Here is a 24,369-nt window from a genome sequence, read left to right on the forward strand (position 1 = left end):
TTTTGGTGCTCTAAATACTTCTGCATGAGTTACAAAGTCTCAAAAGTTCTTTTGCATTAGAAAGTATGCCAAGAGCTCCATTCACGTTATTCTGAAACAAAAACTACTCATTGATTTCTTATACTAAGGTCAAATTTTAGGTTGATTTGCATGGTATACCTATTGTCAGACACAAAAACAGTGCGGTAAAATTAAAAAGAAAACCTGTATTATTGTTGACGCCAACGGCAGGAAAGCACCTGAAATTTTAATGAAAAAAAAACTTGGATTACTTTGCTGAACCTGACATTAAAAACTCTGAAAATAACCAAATAAAGAAGATTAACAGTTAAATGGAGTGGAAAAGGCATTAGAATCAAAAAAATTCGAGAAAGAATGAAATATTAGTTACTGCCAAACAAAGTAAAGAGGATGGAAATGAATGAGAACTATCGCAGGTAGTGGGTATACGTTATATAAACTTATAATACACAAATCTGAAAGAAATTACCCTGATAAAGATATATAGAAGGATATGCCCTGTATAGAGTGGCACCTTAGTTGCAAATCAGCCAGTGCCTATTAAGCAATGAATGAAGCACCTTATACACCTGCCGGAAGCTTATAGATTCGGTAAATATCCATTGGAAGAATTTTCACTGCTCTGATAGCATAGTGCTGAGGATCTGTTCTTACTGATGAGCAGAAAAGAGTCGACAATATCTACTCATTATGGCTTATGCCAACTCCAACGAAGTATCACGGAAAAATAAGTCTTGGAGAGTAAATACCAAATCTTCTGGCTGCAACCAGCCCAGCAGCCAGTGCTGTTCCAAACAAAGCATGCAATCGAACACAGTAGTATTTTGCCATGAAGATCTTTTCATTATCCTGATGAACATGTTAATGTATCAGAAACTCAAAATGAAAACTAACTACCCTGAGGTTCCATACTCTACCATTGTTTAAAATGACCAATTAAAGAAACTAGCACAAAGAACACATGATCTACCATCTTTAATGAGATCTCAATGTCTCATACAATAAAATAAATACAAAACTTTCAAGATAATTTCCACACAAAAATTCTGACAACTACTCATGACTTTGAGAGAGGAAACAGTAGGGATGGTAGATAAGAATTTTACAAAACCTCTCAATGACAAAAGAGGTGAACAAGCCATATGCTTTGCTCTGGAAATTATGAAAAGGCAGTCATGTGGAATGGTAAGCAATTTGGAATCACAGTATAGTAATTAATTGACTTAAAATGTTTTAGGCTTTTCCCAAGGAGGCGTGCCCACATGAGTGAGATTATTGCCAAGAAAATTTCCATACCAAGATTCAAAAAGCCGCGAGCAAATAATGTTTTCAAAAAGAAAGGAATGTATTAATTAATGATAACCCTAGTGTGAACCCTTCCATCCTCCCCCAACCCCAAAAATGTTATCTGGGGGCCTAGGACACCTACTTCTACATAATTTTAAAAAGTTGCAGCTATTTTTAAAACGCTGGAATTATAGTTAGAGCTTCAGAAGTAGCCATTGTAGTATTGTACCAAACTGTGCAACTTTATGGACCGATTGGATCTGGACCCGTGGATATGTTCCCTCCGTATCCTATAAATATTTTTGGCAAATTCTCATTAGTAGCCTTGTACCTTTGAATTTCACCATTAGAAGCAATTTTTTTCTTCTAATAATCATTGGTAGCCCTAATCTTTTAAAAACATCCAATTGAATTTAACTTATTTCAACCAAGGTTAGCTTTGTTAAATTTAAAAAGGATAGAGGCTATAAGATTTCAAATAAACTTCCCTTTAGTTCCTTTCCAGATTTTTATTAACAACTCCTGCTAGGCTGCTTTCATGTAAACCAATAATAAACTAAGGAATGAATGTCACAGGGAAGTGGTGTTCAGGGTCACATAGGTCCTCAATTCATTTAGTGGAGATCTATTCAGGCACTATTGTCCAATACATTCAAAATTTTAAATCGTCTTTTAGGCATAGATCATAGGCTTCAACTGGGGCAATTATGACTTGGCAATTATAAGTACATTGGGGCACCACTATGGCTCCGGGCCTCCAAGAGGCCTCCTACTACAGACATCCAAAAAAATATTTCAATAATGTGAATTCATAACTTTGCAAAAGGGCCTTTTTTGGGACAACTTAGCACCAGAGCATCTACATTCCCAATAGCCAATAATTCAACATGCTTGAAAGCCTCGTAGAAATACTATCTTAGAGGCATACTTTGTCGGCAAATGGTATCAACTCAACAACAACAACAATAGTTGAAGCCTTAATCCCAAATAGAGGTTCCTGCAAACCCAACTACTTCATGTCCTTAATTCTTTCCATCCAAGCCATCATTGGTCTACCCACTGCTTCTTTTGAGATCCCCTTGATCCCAACCCTCTACTTTCCTCACATGTGCATCTTCCAATCTCAGCCTGACATGCCCAAACCAACGCAACCTGTTCTCCATAATTTTATCCTTAACATCCGCAACTCTAACTTTCCTCCAAATATCTTCATTTCTAAGGTGTTTACCACACATCCATCTCAACATATGCATCTCTAAAACTCCCATCTTCCTAATACCTGAATGCCAACATACTAGCCCATATAACACTGGTCTTATAGTCATCCGATGGCACCTCTTTACCATCCAATGTTAATATATCCCCACTTGACTTCCTTGTATTGCTAAAATTACATTCATGTACTTAGTCTTGCTCCAACTTAGACTAAACCCCTGATATTCTAGATTTTACCTCCATTGCTCCAACTTAGTTTGAACCATTGCTCCTTTTGGAGGTCTAGTATAAGGGTCAACTAGGGGCAAGGCAACTTTAGCCATATATCAGTATCATCTACCCTCTGGCCACTTAAAAAAGTAGGGTAAATCGTAAAATCTCCCCTCAACTTTTATTTGAGATTTTTCACCAGCCTTCAAGGGTCTTTCAAGCAAGTCACAGGATTAGATTTGAAACAAGGTATGGTGATATATTTTAGGAACATGATTATCATGGGTACGAGTTGTAGAAAAAAGAACAGGTCACCTTGGATAGCAAATAACATTCCAAGACACAATCATAGTGCTAGACGCCATTAGACCTAGAGCCCTAGACAGTCCATAAAGTATTACTCTAGCATGACCCCCTGGTAAGTTTCCAGCATAAATAATGTTACAGGTCTATCTTATCTCAAGGCTTCATCAGACAGAAGTCACAGACCTATCAATGGTGCATATAAACTCTCCAACCACCTAGACAATTCTAAGCTAAAAGATTTTCAATGGTTAAAACACAAATTACAATCCTCCTAATCCTTCAGCACTACATCTTCCTGAACCCAACTATCCTTTTTTTTTTAAAAAAAAAAACCCCACACCTGTAACATGTAAATAGCAAAGCAACTACACGACTAAAATTGACTTTTAACTCTTGACCGTACCCATTGCAGGATATTACTTTGTCTCAATTCAACAGAGCTTAAAATTCTGCTACAAATGGCAACTACTCTGTCTAACCCATAGTAATTAAAACATAAAGAAATGAAACGAAGATTGAGAGAAAATAAGTGTGGATAGGTGTGGGAAACACTCAATGAAATAGCTTGTTATAGGTCATGCTAAGAAATGCTCTACCAATTAATCAAAGTCTTAATCCCAAAAGTGGGGTCGACTACATGAACCAAAAGTAATTATTCCGTATAATCTCCAAAAATCTTCCTCCTCCATCCCTTACGATTAAATGCCTCATTCTCACGCAAATACATATGCTTCATATCCTTCCTAACTCCTTCCAACCAAGTCATTTTCGGTCTCCCTCTCCCTCATATTTAATCTTTTCATGGTCCCACTCTTCTACCCTTCACACCGGTGCACCTTCGAATTTCCGTCTTACATTCCCAAACCAACGAAAACATTTTTTCCTTAGTTTGTCTGCAATGCCTGCAACACCCACTTTCTTACGAATAACCTATCCCACTTGTCTGAAATGCTCGACCAATAAGAAATGCTTACTCTCTAAAACTCAACTCTTTCACACCACTCCACATCAATTACTTCATGTTTTTTTTCTGGTTTTTTTTTTATTGATTTTAATTTTTTCCATAATCACCTAATTCATGAACAAAAAAAAAAAATATCTCCCTCCCCTTCATACACTTTCACTCTTTTACATAATCTATTTCAATTATTCTTTTGCATCAGAATATGTCAATATTGGTGTCTATTTGAAGCACCCAAACAATTATCACTGTTGGCATATACTAGTATACCACCTCCTCCGATTTTTTTAGTTGCACCATTTTCTTTTTTAGGAAGTTGCGTATTAATGCATTTCATACACTATTTGTTTTTGTTCACACACTAAATACTCGAACCTAACTTTACTCACATTTAATATTTACCCTTATTACCTCACATTTACTCTCTTTCTTCTGTTTATATTCACAAGGGCATTTTTGTAATTTAATTCCTATCTTAATGTTCGTACCCAACCCAAACGGTCTACAAAAATTAAAATTGGAGAAAGTATTCATTTTGGACAAAATAAATTTTTTAAAATATAGTTCCTCATTTCTTCTTACATACAACGCTTCTCACTTCACGTTTGCCAATGCATTATTTCAATCCCTAATTCTATTTACTTCCTCCGTTTCATATTATTTGAACGATTAGACATTTTTCCTCTCTACTTTATGAAAAATCGTTGCAAACAATATGAAACGGAGGTAGTATTATAGATAACTAAATCTTATATAAAATTCAATATTATGAAAGTATGAAAGAGACGAATCAAACAAGTCCACAATTCTCTTATTTTATTAAAAATAAATCATCAAAGTTATTCAAAGTAAATTATGTGAATGCGTTAAAATATAAAAATAAAATAAAATATGTGAATAGTGCATAAGTCAAAGTGTTGCAAGTAAAAAGTAACAAAGTAATTATTTATCAAAAGTGGACCCCGTTTTGCACAAATCAAACCATGAAATAGTTCAACTTATGAAATAATGATGAGCCATTTTTTTTTTTACAAAAAAATTACTACCTTTGTTTCAAATAATTTGCAACGATTGAACATTTTCTACTCATACTTTATGTCACATTGTTGCAAATACGAAATGGAGGTAGCACTTCACAAAATACTTTTAGTTAATGAATGTGAGTGCTCCAAAGAGGTATATGTCTCACTTAATATGAGAAATAGGAAATGCAACTACAAGATGCAAGATTCATTTTCATCCCACTTATACGGAAGCCTTGCCTAGCCCCCTACTCCCCCATATGAAAAGGAAAAAAATTGCTCTATCTTATTCTTTAAATTATATTAGTGCCTAGTAGCATAACAGAAAATTCCATCACAACACAGTAACACACCATTAGTTAAGGGAGATCTGAAAGGGGAGGGGCTGAGATGCAGACAACTAACTGGTCTTTAATGCTAGATAAAAATTATACTGCCCTTTGTAGTACAAAGTAGAGCAAGAAAAATACAACACACACTGTGCAAAAAAGCGAAAATAGGCATTTAATAGTTTCAAGGGTAAAAAAGGAAGAAATTAAAGAATACTGAAATTCATTTAACAGCACATACAAAATACCTATCAACACTGGTGATTTGCACTAATAGTGGGGAATTCATGATAAGCACCAACCTCAGTTTGAATTGGGAATCTTACAGGCAATGGCTTATATTCAACTGCTGAGCTTATACAGTCTACTTTAGGGAGAATAGAAGAAATCTGAAGACACATATCTTGTTGGACAAAGAGAGATATGATGCTATATTTGAGCAATGAAGCAAACAGAGGATGAAGACATTTTACTGATATGTCACTTACATGGTAATTCTTCTCCACGTAGCTTACAACCATGTTTCCCATTGGTACAGTTAAGGCACACAAAACCTGATGGCAATTTTAAGGCATTATTTATAGAAGGATAAAGAGGAGTGGGAAAAAGAAAAGCAAAACAGGAGTAAGCACCAGCAAGTAGCAACGTGCATGTCGTTGGAACACTACTCATGGCACCCAAATAGAAAATGTTTACTTACAGTGCTAGTCAGCGGAAGAGCTTTTCCAATTGATAGAACAAATAAGGCAAAGTATAGTGCCACTATTGCAATTTTGACGGTTTCTGATCCAGCTTTCTTGCCTATTTGGACCTGCATACAGACGATCACCTATTACATCACGAAAGGCCCATAATTCAAAATACAAGTTCATGACAGTCCAATCCCAATGGAATTACCAATGGTGAAAATTTACCAACTGCTCTATCACCTTCCACCTGAAATGCATAGAAGGACCTTTAAAAGTCTGTACGTATATTATTGTTAAGAGAGAAGGTAAGTAAAGAAGATTTAACCTGGTGAAAATGGCTACAGAATAAGATTAAGGTGGTGGTGCAACCAACAAGTATTGATGCAGAAAGTATGGTGCCCGTTATGGAACAGGGGTAGCTTAAGTTGCTGCCAGAAGAGTTTAGGGGTGTTAAAAGTCCTTTCTGCTCAATCTCACAGGCCATTTTACATGAAGCTAGTGAGTTTTAAATTACTTCCTCCGTTCATTATTAGTTAACACACTTGATTTTGGCACACATATTAAGGAGGTGTGAATTGTGTGATAAAGAAAAAAAAGGACAATATTACTTCTACCCATTTAATATTGGGTGGGGGTAATGTGGGATATTAAAGGTAAAGTAGGAATTGTAACAAACAAAGCTCTACCATAAAAGAAACATGACAACTAAAAAGAATTATCAAAAAAGAAATACTTGTCAACTATAAAAACAAAGGATGTATATTTACCGTGATGTAATCTGCATCATATAGAATGCTGTAGTAGCAAAGGGGCCAAATGCAGCAAAGCACAATGGCTCTCCTAATCCTTGGTAACTTAACCGAAAAGGTGGGCACTGCAATAAGAAGTAAGTTAGCAAGTATTAGATGAAGTTCCACATATTCCAGCAGTTACTTAAAATGGACATGGACTAAGAACCAGTAGCTTGTCTTGATCAGCATCTTTTATGTTTTATTAATTAATTAGCATCTAGGAAGTAAGTAATAATATCAAATATTTCTTATTCAGTAATTAAGGAATCCAGACATGCCTACCATGTGTAACAGGTCCTCATGCTGATATGCATTCTGAATGACAACAGCAATTTGAAGGAACCATCAAGGTCTAACAGATTTCTAGTCAGTTGATATCCATATCTAGCAGACATAATTGCAAGGTACTGCAGAGTATAGGCTGGTATAATGAATGACCCCAAACAGAAAACATATATTTTTTTCCAGCCAAAAATAGAGGGGGGAAAAAAGAAAAGAAAGAACGCAAGCTATATACTTAATCCCATAGAAACCTAGTCTCCAAAGTCCAAACTGCACATACTACCTGGTAGTATACCCGGGTGCCTCACAGCTCCCTGTCGTCTTGTTGTGAGGAATTGCTAGGATGGAAACAGTTGGGCCTGGGCCCCACTAATTGGCGGAGTGGGTAGGTCTTAAGGACCATACAAGCAGACAATCTTAACGAAAGGTTGAGCTACAAGCTAATTATCACTCAAAAATTCTAAAACATAATTGTAATTAGTGAAGGATCCTGTACCTGGTACACATAGCCACATATGACTGCACATAACAATAGCAATAATGAACGCACATTTCCGGCCACGGAAGCAACCCAAATCAGACCAGCAAAACCAAAAGCCAGTAGCAAATTGGCAGCAACAAGTGTCCCTGTCCGGCTACCATATCGTGAAGCAAAAAGAGTTAATTCTACCATAAGCCAATAAAAATAAGCTAAACAACAGAGATGCATACAAGTTCAAAGGTTACAAGCACAAGATATCGTCACAGAGTTACACACCTTCCAACGATGTTCACAACTGATTCTTTCTTGTTTTTATCAGCTCCTGTGTCAAAATCATACACATCGTTGCTGCCGAATTTGCATATCCAAGAAATTTGTCAACAAAATTGAGAAAGTGAAATTCTGGCAAGAAAGTAACAAAACCATAACTGTGTTGCAACATTAATGAAGGCAAGACAAATTTGCAGAAAAACGATAAACTACCCCATCAAATGATATCAATTCAATGAAAAAGGCAAGCGCAATATTTTAATTTAATTTTTTTCGATTGTGGAATAATAATTATTGTGCAGCAAATGGCTGTGCTAATGACCAATCAAAGATGAAAAACATCACATTTATGATTCGATGAAAACCAATAGCTAGAAATTAAATTTCTCAGTTGCAGCCAACAGAATCAGAAGCCCTATATAACTCCAAGACTAACTCTTCCTCATGAAATCCAATGTAGTATAAAATATATGAAAAGACCTCTGATGTTCAATTGATACTAATAAAAGCTACTATGTTGCATTGTTATAGTTGAACCGCTTAAATGTCAGATCAAAAGAAATAAATTTGCTAAAATAATCCATCATTTAAATCGTTAAGAGATAATAAAGTGTAGGTTTAAGTTTAGGGTCGCACCTACATTTAAGTTCTTTATTTAATTTTATTTAGGTGGGTGGGATAGGTTGGATGGTTGAAGAGACAGGGTACGGATCCTTGAACTCATAGAAGTCTATTCAAAAATCAAAAGATGTTGGCTTTAATGAAAGCCTACATAATTTAATAACTCTAGTCTTCCCCTCTCCAATGTCAATGTTAGTAAATAGAGAACAATGCAAGAAAATAGCAGCTAAAAACAAATGCATAGTTTTCCATTTAGCTATCTCCATTTTGCTTGTAATTTTAGGCGGGCATTAATACGTGGATTCCTAAAACGCTTATTAAACAAATACTAAATATACCCTCTTGCAGGCACAAGTGTAAATATCCTACACTACTCACTTGTTTATTTGCAAACAGATCAGTCACCTCAATGGCATTTCAAAATATAATCCTGAGTTTGATGTGCATGTATTTTTATGGTCTCTTACATACGTATTAAATTTGAAAAGCAAATGAGCATAGTCTTTTAAATTCAATGATAACAGACTTATAACTAAAAAAAGGGGGAACTAAAAAAAGGGGGGGAAATCCATATATAGGAGAAGCTAACCTTAAATTAAGCCATGTGATGATAAAAATGGACGATATCAGAAGCACAAGGTAACGCCTCACCAAAAATTTCCCTGTTTGCAAGTAAGCAGCAGCACTGGCCACCTATTTATGAGCAATTGGACATCAATAATAATTTTGGGTGATGGCAATTAGATGGAAGGCTGCGACCAATCAATCAAGAAAGAAGAGGTGTTATGAAATAAATAATTAAAAAAAGTCTTTCCCTTTGTACTGGAACATGGGAAGGTAGATAGTCTAGATACAGATCAATCTACAAACATCTTAACCTAGTTTGACTTTAAGTAAGTTATTATGAGAATCAATACTAGCTTAAGTTTCTATGAAAAAAAACGCAAGAATATATTCAATATGTAATATCGCTGACATACTATAATAGTTTGTGTTTTCCCAAAGCTTAAAAGATCAGTGACCAAGAAGAATAGAAGATCAAAGAAAACTCAGAAACAAACATTTTTAAATTTCATATAAGCTCATAGATCATCTAGAAAACTTACAGTAAGAGGAACTGCTGCGACAGAGTAAATTGGTAATTTTATGGCTCTCCATATCAAGGTAGCTTGAGATACATCTTTCCTTTCTTGGTCACGACTCTTGTTAAGATAACACTTGACGGAAACCCTACGACATCTTTGAGAGATTTTTTCTCTATATACTTGTTTGACAATCCCAGAAGAGTATCTACTCTCATCAACATCTTTTAAACTTAGATGGGAAGCATTTGGACAAGACCTGACATTAGAGTGAATGTTACAAGAGTCGGCGATAGGTAAAAAAAAAACACTCACATCTGGAAAGATAATCCCAAGATCCCAACTAATTAACTTTAAAATATTAAGCAGATACTTGTAAAATCTAGGGAAGGATTTTCACTTATAAATCTATTTTCTTTCTTCCTTTAAGATATTAATTTACACATGTTGCCCTTTCTGGATCACTGGATGTACCATTTTATTCAATATGTTCTCTTTTTAGTAAGCTTTCATCAACTTTTTCTTAAGTAGGGGTCTCACATCCGCCCACCCATTTATTCTTTTTACTGTTTCACTCTCCTAAATTTCCATGCAAATTTCCAAAGCATAGCAGTATATATGGGACAGACTACAGAGAGAGTAAGCAATTTGTAGTTTACATCTTATAACTAGGTCCACAAGAGAGCTACTAGCCATCATTCCATTCTAATATACAAAAACAGTCTTCAACATAAGAAATTTAGTATTTCATCTTTACTTAATTTCTCATGACTAGTGCAATTTATTGCACAGCTATTATAACACACCCCTATAATGAAGATCCTATTTTATTTACTCAAGGAGTTAACTTATGTGTAAGTGTGTAACACACACCAATAGTGTATGAAAATGAACGCATGAGCCTATCCGGAAGTTGCATTTTAATCTTCAACAGATACCTAATCATATGTGCATAACATAATAAAGTTTTGAAGAAGTTAGCTATGTTGGCAAGTTAGTTCTTAAGGATTATAGAAATCGTTAATTCAAAGCCCATCTTATTGATTATTATATCTTCTTTGGGAAAATATAAAAGATTAGAGGTACGAGGTAAAGCTTAAAATTTGTCCAGTTCATATCTTTCGAACCCCTTACTCAAAGCAAAGACAGGAAAAGACAAAGATACTATGTCCCAACAACATTACTTAATTGAATAATAAATGTTTAGCACCAGAATGTAGAATTTAATATCTCATCTAAAGAAAGACTTTCTCAAGTAACCTGGAAGCCTTTTACCTAGATACAATTGCAAGTGTAATAATTTCTTACTTGAGATTCCATTGTTGCCATATAAGCAATTTTAAAAAAAAAACATAGCAATATATTGAATGATCGGATGACCTAAAAATCTAAAATATCACTAAACACTCCATAGTCCCTCCGCAACAAGCATTAAGCAACAAACAAGAAAATGTGTACTGAAAACACAGCTCCGCTACTTCCAATTTTAAACAGACTCGTTGCACAAAACACTGCCAACAAATTGAACCTATTACTCATAGAAGTACCTCAACACAACATTCTAAATATTTCCTACTAGGTCACCACTGTTTGGCAGCAAACACTTGTAAAACCAGAATTTTTCCAAGAAAAGTGTCCCCAACTAAAGAACAAATTCATTAAAACAAACAGCCAGATAAGCCTATAATACATATTAATGCAATGAATTATAACTACTATTGAACAAAATAACAGCAAATTGTGAGCTACATCAATGATCAGAGAGACTAGGGGGTAAAGCACTGTTTCAATGCCGGCCGCGAAAAAAAATCACAACAACTGTCAATTTAACACCATACATTCCTTTAATCACTTGTTCCCCAGATCATTCCAAGTAAATTACATTGCAGACAAATGTATAATGTGATTTTCACCTTCGAACAGCAAAAATAGGAAATGATGAAACTTGCCCAACACCCAAAATTGGAACAACGCCGCAAATTCCAGCCATTGAATAACACCAAATTTTACTGGAAATTCACAACATGACCTACAACCCAACAAAAATTATACTTCAATCAAAAACTTACCATATAAATTGATCATTAAATGGGTTCAATTCTGCTAAAGTACATTGTATAATCGATTTTAAATACATAATTGAAGAACAATGATGAATTTGAGTAACCAAAATTTAAAACAGAATCAATATAAACCGAAAAGCTGATAAAAATAATACCTTGGTAGATTAAACTGGGTTCACAATCAGGAAACTCAGGATGTATGATTCGTAAAATGCATGTAAAAAACAAATGTAAGTGAGAATTTTAAGTAAAACTTTTGCGCAGGTGAGAGAAAATAGAGATGGGTCGGTGGAATTTTGTAGAGATAAGAATTTAGGGTGAAAATTCTTGAGACATTGACAGATTTGAGGATAGAGTTTTCAATCTGAGTCACACTGGTTGTATATCAAACTTACCTACAGAAAATAAATATAATGGGCCCTATATAGAAATAATTTATTTTTTATTTTTTGAGAAATAGAAATAATCTAATAAAGTAATAATACAATTAATTTGTTCCCTTAAAAATATAAATATACCATTAATTTGTTACCTCAAAAAAAAAACACTATTTATTTGAGTCTTGAGGATCAATGAGTGGAGGGACGATTAGTCCTTTCATTCCCCCAAGATCCGAGTGATAGGTCTTCGATCTTCATCTCCTTCTTATGATAGGAGGGAGCTACTCATATCTTATCATTTTAAAAAAAAAAAAAAACATAATACTATACACTAGGTTTACAAATCAATAATTATTAGACATTGATCCTATCTATTGTTACCTTATTTTCTCAACAATGAAAATTGTATCCATCCTTTATTCCTTTGTAAAGAAAATAATGTTTCCATTTTCGTTTTTTATCGTAATGTAAATTATGACCTTTTTTGACAAATGGATCACTTTTTTTTTCTTTATCATGGAGTTAAGCATGTAAGGTCTTGGCCATCTAGCTTTTTCCCGGAAAAGATTCATATAGTTTAATTTCTTGGATGTTTATTAGTGAAAAAGGTATGGAGCTTTTAAGTTTCAATTGTTTCTCTCAATCGAAATTTAAATAATTCGTTATGCAAATATCAGATTGGCTATGCCTAGATCAGAATCCAATCAGATTGGTAAACTCGTTCCAATGAAATTCTCTTTCCATAACGATATGGAGTTTTGAGTATTGTACTTTCACATTTTTCTGTATAAAAAAAATGTTTGTTATATATCTAAAATAAGCTACCAAGCTAAGTATTGTTTATCTTGGAATATTTTCATTTACATAGTTTACATGGGGACATATTTGAAAGTAGATTAGAAAGGTAGGGCAAGTAATGATGTTAATTAAATTAAAAGCGAAAGCTCATAAGCAGTTTCAATGGAGAAATCAACAATGGAGGAACTAGCTAGGGAAGGCTCACAAGCAAACAACAAGCACCTAACATTTGGGTACTAACTTTATTCCAAAATAACATGAGTTGAAATTAATTTCAACATAAATTGCACAAGTTGAGATTAAATTTTAAAACGAGTATGTAGACTATAAAGGACTTAAATGCATTGGTTGTTGTATCTAAAATTATAACCATACAACTCCATACTCTTATATAGTACTCCAATAACAACTCCATTCACTAAGAATCAAATTTATTTGCTCTAGTTTCTAATAGTCATGTTATACATTATGCTTCAATACAAGGTACACTTAAGACCTGAGATCGAATCCCGTCTAATAGTCAACCTGAACCACTTGCTTTTGTGATCTTCTCGTCAAGGCTCTTATCAAAGGTCTGATCTTTTCTGAAGTCTTGACAATGATTAAGAACAACAAACGGTACAAAACCACCATACCAAGTAGTATAGCAAGATCGATCCATTTAGAATAACTCTCTTCAACTTGCCATGTATTTTTGAGGATTTTAACTCCTGAAATCATACTATGTGAATGCCTTTTTTCACTACTAGGGAATTCCAACCCTATAAATTCATTCTTAAACAATCCTTGAAATGCATACTTATGAAAGGAGATGTAGTAAAGAGGGTATCGCCAAAAAACGTCCGGTAGATCGTCGGGTAACCGGAAAAATCCACCAGCTAACAACATAAAGCCTTGAACTCCAGAACCAGTGATGATTCCCATCAGAAAATTAGGGACTAAACTTGCAACTATCATCATTAGGCTTTCAACCAACAACATACAAGCAAAAAGTACTAATATGAAGTATAAAAAGTTATGGTAATTTTTTTGAAGCCCTGGTAAGAAATATGTTATTGCTCCTGGAATAAGGGCAACTAGTAGCAAGAATGGTACGGATGATAGAGTATTGCCCACCACAAATGAAGTTGTACTATAATGCCCATTTAGCCTCTCTCTTTTAAATACCTGAATTAAAATTAAACAATTAAATTTTGATAATGTTCTAATAAATCAAAATCGATTACGTTATTATTCTATGGCTCATAATAAAACAAACATTATCAAGAATCTTTAACACTCGTTGTTTACAACAGGTAGGTACTAGGTAGCTATTATATGTTTCAAATCCAAAATCTTGATTAATCGAAGAAAAAAAACGCCGTACCTTCATATCTTCAACAAAGGAAGGAAATCCACCAATTGTCGTAAAAGTCAAGTATGAAGCAACATACATAAGCAATGACCCTCTAGCCTGAAAACAAACAAATTTTGGCTTTTGTAAAATGTACACTATTGTCTCTAGCTTAGCCGCAAATAATAACAAAAACATGCAACAAAAGTGTGAAATATATTATAAATCTTACCTGTATTGAGCCATAACTATGTCCTATATCAAAGAAGAGGGTGCCTAATCCGATCCCCAATATGATGTAGATAGCAAAGCGCAACCAATAGTAACCCCAATCGCGGCACATGTTCACGAACGACCTTCTAGTTAGAACTTGGCATTGAGTAAAGAAACTAGCACGCTCTCTTCCTACCACTAACCTTTCTCCTTTCTGTGAAGCATTATTTAAGATGAAGATCAGGCGATCAATTATCATACTGTGCTCTAAAATCGCGTTTTATGATATATAGAAGCATAGTTTTTAATTTATGTACAAGTGTGACCACTTACGTACCATTTTGCATATTCCATAAATTAGATCTTGAACTTGTTGGTGACTCTCGGATGACTTGTACGAGTTCACCAATTTGTTAACGATTTCTTCTTTTGGTATCTTGGATAGGCCTTGCTCTATGTCCTAGAATTGAAGAAACCACAAAATATATATATAAATGTTAGCATAAGTATATACCATCATTTTAACCAAAAAAAAAAAACATAAAAAATAATGTTTTACCTCATTAAAGTCTTTGTTTATCATTTGAAGGAAGTGATCCGAAGGGTTTTGAAAAGTCGGACATGGAAAACCATTTACTGAAAAGAACTACATATAAATAAAAACATAAGGTAAGTTTCACAGATCTAGTATATTCAAATTCGAGGTTAAGACAGTGCGACAACTAAACTTTTCACCTCAACTGCTTCTGCTGCAGGACCAAAATATACTGTTTTACCAGCAGATAGAAGACACAGATGATCAAATAGCTCAAAAACTTGGCTACTAGGCTGGTGAATGGATGCAATGATCGTCCGCCCGTATGCCCTTTCGCCGCCTGCAATTCCCCTCATCACATAGTATGAGGCTGCACTATCAAGTCCGCTTGTAGGCTCATCAAGGAATAGAAGCTTAGGATGAGTCAATGTTTCGATGCAAATACTAAGTCTTCTCTTTTGTCCAATATTCCGTACACCGGAATATTCGTTATTTTGCAGGTGTCCGAGTCGTTGTCAGCAGAGCGTGACCAGTATCCGAGGGAATCACAAAAAACCCCGAAACATCCACCACTCAAGCCTTTAACACCCCATCCTCCTACTCTAGTGTTAACTGAATCTTGTAATCCCATCTCCTTTATGCAATCATCTGCCCTCTTTCTCTTCTCGGATTTCGACATGGATGAGGGTAATTGGAGCTCACTTGAGTAATACACTATTTCTTTAACTGTTAGGGTTGTTATTAATATATCATCTTGTGTCACGTAAGCCTATATTCACAAATCATAAAGAAATAATTTAGTCTTAGCTTAAGGATAAGTTATGATCATAGTTAATTAAAATTAAAATTTATGTATGAATTATATATAATGTGAAGACTGAATTTATATTAAGATGAAGCTAATAAGCATACCGATGTACCATAAGCAAGAGCTTGCTCGGCGCCATTAATGAGTATTTGTCCACTTTGGTTCGTGTTTAAATCCAATCTTCCTGAAATAATCCAAGTAATAACTCATCAATTTGTAGCATATTTTTTTACAAAATTGTCATATCTTGCACGATGAACTATCAATTTATCAAATTAATGTTCTAGAAAAAATAATTTTTGCACAAACAATATAACATAGAAATATTCTCCTCAAAAAAAAATATAACATAGAAATAAATAATTCATCATTATTAATTATGTATTGTACTATATATAGTATTCTCTAGCAATAATATATGTAGGAAGCTAAGATATGATGCTTGTATATATACATACCGGCTAAGGCGTCGAGGAGAGTGGACTTGCCACAGCCGGAAGGACCCATAATGGCTAAAACCTCACCAGGGCAGGCATAACCATTAACATTATGAAGTATATTTTTGGTACTTTTAGCTTCCTTATCAGAAACTGTAACACACAAGTCTTGCCATGTTATACATACACCGTCATCATCTCCGAATTTCGGGGAATTTAGTTCTCTTGTATCTCCCATTGCCATGGGACTTTGCACTTCTAGAACTGATATACGTTGAGAAGATGCCATGAAAGAGAGTGTTTGAGATTTTTTGTGTTATGTTGTGGTATGTAGTTGGCTTGATATTTATAGTAAGGAGGCCATGTATATATGTGTACGTACATAAGTACATTGTTGCCCAAATAACCAATATTTTACTACTCCCTAGCTTCAATTCGTGTTTTAATAAGTATTTCAGTTTGACCGACACATAGTTTTAGCCAATTTAATTGACTTAAATAAAATAAGAAGTAAGTGAGGTAATTGGAGTATTAAAAATTTAAAAGAAAGATAGTGGGATTAACAATTTATTGAAAAATAATGTAAGAGGAAAAATATAATAAAAAAAATAGTAATGGATTTAGGTGAGGAGTATGAGAGGAGAGAGATATAATAATTATTAAATATAGTTTTTTGTAAAAAAAAAAAAGTGTAACACTTATTAAAACACGGAGGGAGTATAATAATATGTAATATAATAATATGTAATTATGTACAAAATTTCACTTAACAAATTGTCAACGTCAACCCTAAAATTGAAAAAGGGATATTATGATTAACATGCATTTGGTGTGTTTAGGGAATTTATTTTGATTCCTCAAAAAAAAAAGGAATTTATTTTGAGGTTGATTAGTAGGGCAGGTACGAGTAGTAAGGAGTATTTAGAAGAAAACACGGCACTAGTTTTTTCGATACCATTGATATTTTTGTCTAGTCACTTCATACGTAATTACGAGTAGTAAGGACTAAGGAGTGAGAAAAACATGGCATATGTCAAATGACGATGTATATTTTTGTTTCACACGCCTAATATTGAAAAAAATACTCGTATTTGACAAGGTTTGGAAAATAAATAAATAAATAAATAATTACAAGATTAATCATATTCATTCATTAATAATAGGAGTAATTTGCATTTTATTAGTTTAATCCCACCTGTAAATATCCCACATTGACTAAAAAGAAGAGATTATTTCACTCTATACAGTAGAGGAGTTACTTCTATTATTTTCAATTAGTTTTAATTTGTAACCTCCTTAAATTTCCTACATTAAAGAAAGAAGATATGGTTTACTGTGTGGTTAGCCACGAAGAAAAAATATTAATGCTATAATCTTTCAACTTGAAAGGTTTTTTGCACTTCCTTAAAATGGGCATCTAAAATTTATTTAATTATGGAAAAAAAAATTTGCCTATGATCACAAATATTAAATCGTTTCCTTTTTCTTCCTTTCTCTTTCTAAAATTAAAAGAGCTCCGAACCACACAAATTACATAATAGATGCATTATTATTAGATGGTCAAGCCCTACTAGTCTACTACCGTATAAAATTAACACACGTAAAGGAATGAAGCCCTGAAGAAAATAGTTTCTTATCGTGGTCATCTCATCACCGTTATTGTCTAAAATAAGGTTCAAAATGTAGATTTTATTGAGGCGATGTATGTGCATAGCTAACATCATTCTGTGACATGTTTTACCGGAAAATAAACGGATGTTTACCAAACACATTAATGCTATAAAGAGGGGAAAAAAATATCAGCTAGAATGACTGGTAAGGGATGGATCAGCTCATGGATGGCGACTAATAATAATAGACCACTTATTTAATTTGAACGAAAATGTTGATACCATGCAATACGAGAAAAAACATTTAATTCATTTAGTACCACATTAAAAGTTACAGTAAAACAGTTATATAGGTAGTAGGTAGATCCGTAGATGATACATAATACGGAGTAATTTTTTTTTTTTTTACAATAAATACGGAGTATCAAGGTACTTCCAAGTTCCAACTTAATATTGCTCATACTATTCAACGTAATTAGAAACACTTGTGTAGTTGTGTGTGGAAAATGAAAAAATCATGCAATGGTCAGAGGTCACTGAAGTAAGAATTGACATAATTGTTGCATAGGCATGTGGATACAGCGATGCAGCTAGTCTGCCAGGATGCATTTTGTTTGAATTATACATAAATGTGTACTAGTTAGGATTATTTTCTTGGTTACTTTGTAAGCATATATTAAGGACATCAGTTGATTTAAGTTGACAAAAAAAATATACACCCTTGATTAATTACATAAAATAAAGATCGTTGATTTAAGTTGACAAAAAAAATATCCAAAAAAAAAAACTATTACGAAAGCCTCCATTGATTTCGCAAAGTATGTATAATCAAAGAGCCGCACTCAACATGAAATCCCTCAATTATTGCAAGAATGACTAGAGAGAGTTTTCGATTCCGTTAGTTCAACGACTAGTTTCAAGGTATTGGCATCTCCAAGGCCCGGTTACTGTCTTTCCTTATGGTAAGGAATTTTGTGTTTTGTTGTGATACTGCTGAAGATACGGATTGCCTGGATGCTAGAGGATGGGTGCACTTTAAAGGAAGGAGAAGCAGAACCATCAGAAGAATATGTACCACCACCACGAGAAGCCCCGAGCCTCCATTTCCACAACGGTCTTAGACAGGGTGATCCTCAGTCCCCGTATCTATTTGTGTTGTGTATGGAGGTGTTGTCGGACACTCTTAAGCGAGCGGAAGAACAGGCTTTGTTTTCTAGTATTCGTGTTTCTAGGGGCAGTCCTTCGATTTCTCTTCTTTTCTTTGCAGATGATTCGCTGTTATATTTCCAGGTTTTGCCCCGGGCGGGTGACAATGTCATTGCCATTCTTAAAGCCTTTTGCTCTACTTTGGGTCAGATGATTAATCTTCGGAAGTCCTTTGTCAAGTTCAGCCCGAATACTCCTCACGACTATCGTGATATTTTGGCTCGCAGTCTAAAGCGACAATCGAAGGCTTCTTTTGGTGCCTCTGGGTCTTCTTGTTGACCTTGGAAGGAGTAAAGTTTCAGAATTCAGGTTTATAATTGATAAGGTTGTTAGCCGGTTATCTACTTTTACTTCTAGCTCTTCGCTTGTCCTCTTCGCTTGTCGACAGTAGCGAAACTAGTTATCATAATTCATAATTTCGGTGTTGGTAGCATCGTTTAATCATATCTTGTCGGTTTCAAGATACTTTCTTTTGTAGCTTTTCAACTTGACAATATGCTTGCCAGTTTCTAGTGGAGATCGTCTGGTTCTTGAAAGGGTTTGGCGTTGCGCTCAACTTCTCTACTTCCCTTACCCAAAGGTTTGGGGGGTTTGGGTTTGCGTAACATTACCTGCTTTAATTCAGCCCTCCTTGCTGGTACAGGGTGGAGGATGATTTAAAATCCTCAACTTTTGGTTTCTAGGCTTATGTTTTCGAAGTACCGTACCCCTCTTTGCCTGTCACCCCAGAAGCTCGTATTTCTCAAACCTCCTGGGGTTGTTGTGGGTTATTACAGCTACTCTTTCGGCAATTTCTTCCGGTGTTCGTTGGAAAGTGGGTAAAAGTATAGGGTATGCATTACAACTGACGACTGGGCTCCTAGGGATCCAGTGTTATTCAAGGATGGTTTTTCTCAGTCAAATCTTCCGACTCATGTGTCTGATATAATTGATCCGCGTTCTAACGCGTGGGATTCCTCGAGAGTCCATCGGTTTTTTGATGGCCCAACTGTCGTCCGTAGGAACTTATGGAGGATTTTGTATACTGGAAATTTACTAAGGATGGCTCCTTTCTACAAAGTCTGACTATGCTCTCTTACTTCAGCAGACTATAAGGTGTCCTCCTTCGGGGTCCTTGCCTGCTCCCTAGTGGAGTAAATTTTGGGCGCTTCCCCTTCTTCCTAAATGGAAGATCTTTGGTTGGAAAATACTTTAGGCTGGTTCGAGGAATTTCTGTGGATTCGGTTTGCTGCTTCTATCGGATGGAGTGGAAGACGGTCAACCATTTGTTTTGAGACTGTGATTTCGTTGCTTCTTTGTGGGTTCGCAACTCGTTTCATTTCAATAGCCAGGGTCTTCTTCATCTTCCTTTTCTCCAATGGTTTTCTGTTATGGTCTCGTTGTTAGCGGCTACTAAGGACTGGGAGAACCTGGTACAATTTTTCTCCTTTAATTTCATTGGGCTATTTGGTTGTCCTGTAATAATGTACGTTTTCGGCAACAGGTTGTCTCTCCTTATGACCCTACACCGGGGTTGGATATTTGTTTGATTTGTGATGGGTCTTAGTCGTCCTCGAACAACTCAGCAGGTGCTTATTGGGTTTTTCGTGATTGTGGTTCTCCTTCAATCTATGGGGGAGGGGCTCGCGCTTCTCTCTCTTCTTCAGCCTTATAGTCTGAGTTACATGCTTGTTTCTAGGGGTTACGCAATGCCTTTTCTCGTGGTTTTTGTAGGATTCTTATTTACTCGAATTGTGAGTCTTTGTGTCTGATGTTAGATTGTTAGCTCAACAACAGAGGAACGAGGTTGCTTTATACTGGTTACTTCGGGATATTCGGGTTCTTTTGTCCACCTTTATTTGCAGCTTGTAAAATTCTTAAAGTTTCTCGGAAATGGGTGTCTCCTGCACACTAGTTGGCTGGGAAGGCTCGTGCTCGGGAGTGTCTCTTTTGGTCTTTTTAATTTGTTGCTTATGTTTTTTGTTTCTTTGTTCTCATAAAAAAAAGACTAGGGAGAGTTATGGAGAGCAAAATAGAATTATTATGAACTGTTTTTCAAAGTTAGGCAGTTTACCATTAATTGTTTGATTATAATTTAATGATTAATCTAATCCATGTTTTTTTTAACACACAATCTAATACATGTTAATTGTTCCCCATACCTATTTAATAGAGATTAAGGTTGGAGGTTGAACATTAGATACTTGGAACCTCATCAATGACAGCGACAATATGCAAGCAGTTTTTTTTTCTCCAAAATAAAGTATTTTCAAAAATTATTTTTATTTTGTTTTAATTTAAAAGTCAAATATATGAATTGACAAGATTAATCTCTAATATTTACATGGTTGAGATTGAAAGTGGTTACAAACTTACAATGGCTACATGAATAGTCATCCTATAGTACATACTCGCAATTGATATAATCCCATTCAAAGAATTCTAAAACTATAAATTAAAATACAGTGTTATCTAGGACGTAATTTTAATACAACTTATTGGGAGTATAAGCTATACTAACACCAATAAAGGAACACGTGAAGGAAATTAGTACACTCCAGAATGAAGGTTACTTGTTACATTAACCAAATAACCACTACATACAGCACAATTCATTGTTTTTTTTTTTTTTTTTTTTGACAAAAAATTCATTGTTGAGTAAATTCCACAAATTCTAGATCAAAGATTTTCTTGCCACCTATTCTATGATTGATTGAGCTTTTGATAATTAATTAGGATCTTAATTAGGGAGTTGTAATGGACTAATGATGCGTCATCTTGCTCCTTAGGTTAATATTTGCCAACTTATTCCAGTCCAACTTAATATTTGGGTTTCGACAAAAAAAAAATTAAAAAAAATCACTTAATATAAGACTTTCCGCAAAAAATAATAACTTAAAGGGTTTAATAAAACTTTGTAATATTAGGCAAATGAAGTTCAGGGGCTTCCATCAGTTTAAATAATTAGGGATGAATATGATTACAAGATATATTAATGGAGAATGCAAGTCATCCCCCATTTTACAAGACTAAGAAAGTTCCACCTCAAAATCATATGACAATGAGAAAAGTAGCTCCTTGGTATTATATAGTGGTGGTAACTCTTGAATTCTTTCAATGTGGGATTCCATTACCACTACACTCCCCTTCTAGTCTCATTAGTGTGGGACAAGAAACGCTCACATGTGGATTGTGTTCATGGACTCAACATAGTTACTTGATTTAACTTGTTCGTTTACATTGTATATCTTTATATTTTGTTTTTTAACATGTGTGTTGTTGTTAGACAAATACTCGTATTTCACTCCCCTCCTTCACATCCTTGACACATTTATAGTGATGAAATTTGTGATCAAACTCATAGTACAGAACAATATATACTCCTTCCGTTTTTAAATACTTACTCCACTTCTTTATGCGCAGAGTTTTAGGAGAAATTGGAGAAAGTAAATAAATAGGGAAGTAGTGGGGTTGGTGAAGGAATAAAAAATTGTAAAAAGTCAAAAGTAATAGAGAGAATTGAAGGAGAGAGAATATAAATTAGTATTGTTGGATCCACTTGGTGAGAGAAATTAATTAAATATTGTAAAAGCTTTTTAAATAAGGAAATGAAACAAGTATTTAAAAACGGTCAGAAAAGAAAAGTGGAGCAAATATTTAAAAACGGAGGGAGTACTACGTATACGCTAACTTTTGTGTTCACACCAAACCACCCAAAGTGCATAATACCGGGAAAAAAATTGTTCACACCAACCCACCAATTTTTCACCTTCAAAAAAAATTTATATTCTTTTTTTTTTTTTTTTTTTTGAGAAAAGACAATTTTATTAATCACAAATCAAAAAGTACACGGAGGCTACTAAGCCCCTAAGGCCTAAGCACATATGCTTGGCCCAAGCCAACTCACTAGCTCTAACTTTACAAGAAACTATACTAGTAATACTACTAATCCTGTTATATACATCAAGACAAAACCCATTAATAACAAAATCTAGTCTAAAAACTCTAGCATTCCAAACAATTTGATTCCTCTGCTGCCATATACACCAGCCCTGTACACAAGCTCTGAAGGACAGACTTCTTGAACCTGTTCTTAGCTTTCCAACACCAGGCATAACACTCTTCTAGATTACAGAAATTCAACTGATTTGCAATTCTTCCCTACAATAGATGCTTCAACTGATTACTATACTTGCACTCAAAAAATAAATGCAAGTTTGTCTCCACAGCTTCTTGACAGAGAGGGCATTGATCATCTTCAACTGCCCCAAATTTCTTCAGCTTATCCCTAGTACGCAAAATTTATATTCTTGCTTATTTGTTTTCTCAATACTCATAATTAGAGGTGTCAATTTGGATAACCGGATGGAGTTTGGGTCGGGTCAATTCGGGTCGGGTATGTTCGGATCTGATATATTCGGGTCAAATTTATTCTTTTAACTCGGATCGGGTCGGGTCAAATTCGGGTTGGATCAAATTCGGGTCATGGTCAATTGATTCCGGGACGGATATGGGTCGGGTCAACTCCAGATCGGTTCACTTTCGGTTTGGATGAATTCGGATCGGGTTCAAAACGGGTTTAACCGGGTTATTTTGGGTCGGATGGATTTGGGTCGGGTTGATTTTGGTTCGGATGATTTCGATTCGGTCAAGTTCGGTTTGATTAAGATAAGGTTGATCCGTTGATTCATTAATTCGTCAATTTCGATTTAATTCATTTATGTGTTTGGCTGAATTTTGGTCGAGTTGACCAAATTCATATCCAAATAAGGTTATTTTTAAACTAGAGTTATTATTGAGTTTTTACCTTACTATTAGGTTAATATCACAGTCGTATCATATATTTTTATCGTTTGATTATTAATTACGAATTACGAAGTTTTAGTTTTCTCATTTGATCAAGTTATGTGTAATTTTTATCTTTGAGGCAAATTGAAATTGAATAATTATCGATGACTTATCATACCTATATAAGTGAAACGATAAATTATGAGCTAGTGATATATTGACAAATGATAGTTACATATGGTGGTATATAGTATACAAATAAGAATGTCATCTTTTTAAAAATCTTCAATTGTACAATCTTCAATGTCATCTTTTAGATGAGACGAATATAAACCTTAGAAAGTAATTTTATATAATTGGTATGTACATGAAGTAAACTTGTTACTCCGGATTATTTATTTGTAGTAAAATAAGTTAACTTATTAATAATTATTAAATATAGTAGTATAAGAACTGGAATAAAAAAGTAGATAATTAATTATAGACGGGTTAAATTCGGATCGGGTAAAAATCAAATCAAGTTAAAATCGGGTCGGGTTGATATCAGTTCGGGTCAAAACAGATCGGATTAGATCGGTTATTTTTCGGATCAATTTCGGATCGGGTTGAGATCGGGTCGGGTCAAATCGGTTTGATTTAAGTTCAGGTCGGG

The 24,369-nt window shown here is 34.6% G+C and overlaps 2 protein-coding genes across 6 annotated transcripts; both read right to left on the minus strand.

Moving 5' to 3' along the window:
- On the minus strand, positions 1 to 11,985 carry LOC145588287 (2-carboxy-1,4-naphthoquinone phytyltransferase, chloroplastic-like). 5 transcript variants are annotated; one of them, XM_081644929.1, is made up of 14 exons: positions 11,786 to 11,985; positions 11,481 to 11,596; positions 9,592 to 9,826; positions 9,075 to 9,178; positions 7,871 to 7,942; positions 7,610 to 7,748; positions 6,808 to 6,914; positions 6,366 to 6,468; positions 6,249 to 6,287; positions 6,052 to 6,162; positions 5,840 to 5,905; positions 536 to 870; positions 205 to 239; positions 30 to 91 (listed from the first exon to the last, which is right to left on the minus strand). In XM_081644929.1, the coding sequence occupies exons 2-12, from the start codon at positions 11,555 to 11,557 to the stop codon at positions 739 to 741; spliced, it is 1,185 nt and encodes a 394-aa protein (XP_081501055.1). In that variant the 5' UTR covers positions 11,558 to 11,596; positions 11,786 to 11,985; the 3' UTR covers positions 30 to 91; positions 205 to 239; positions 536 to 738. The 5 variants fall into 5 exon arrangements, with proteins under 5 accessions (XP_081501054.1, XP_081501052.1, XP_081501056.1 ...); XM_081644927.1 differs by having other exon boundaries at positions 491 to 870; XM_081644928.1 differs by having other exon boundaries at positions 1 to 239.
- Positions 11,986 to 13,107: 1,122 nt separating this feature from the next.
- On the minus strand, positions 13,108 to 16,423 carry LOC145588289 (ABC transporter G family member 1-like). The gene is made up of 9 exons (XM_081644931.1): positions 16,156 to 16,423; positions 15,802 to 15,881; positions 15,459 to 15,658; positions 15,090 to 15,354; positions 14,914 to 15,000; positions 14,692 to 14,814; positions 14,374 to 14,568; positions 14,175 to 14,261; positions 13,108 to 13,975 (listed from the first exon to the last, which is right to left on the minus strand). The coding sequence occupies exons 1-9, from the start codon at positions 16,421 to 16,423 to the stop codon at positions 13,322 to 13,324; spliced, it is 1,959 nt and encodes a 652-aa protein (XP_081501057.1). The 3' UTR covers positions 13,108 to 13,321.
- Between the last annotated feature and the right edge of the window lie 7,946 nt (positions 16,424 to 24,369).

Source organism: Chenopodium album, chromosome 17 (genome assembly GCF_948465745.1).
Source record: "Chenopodium album chromosome 17, dcCheAlbu1.1, whole genome shotgun sequence".
Lineage (NCBI taxonomy): Eukaryota > Viridiplantae > Streptophyta > Magnoliopsida > Caryophyllales > Amaranthaceae > Chenopodium > Chenopodium album.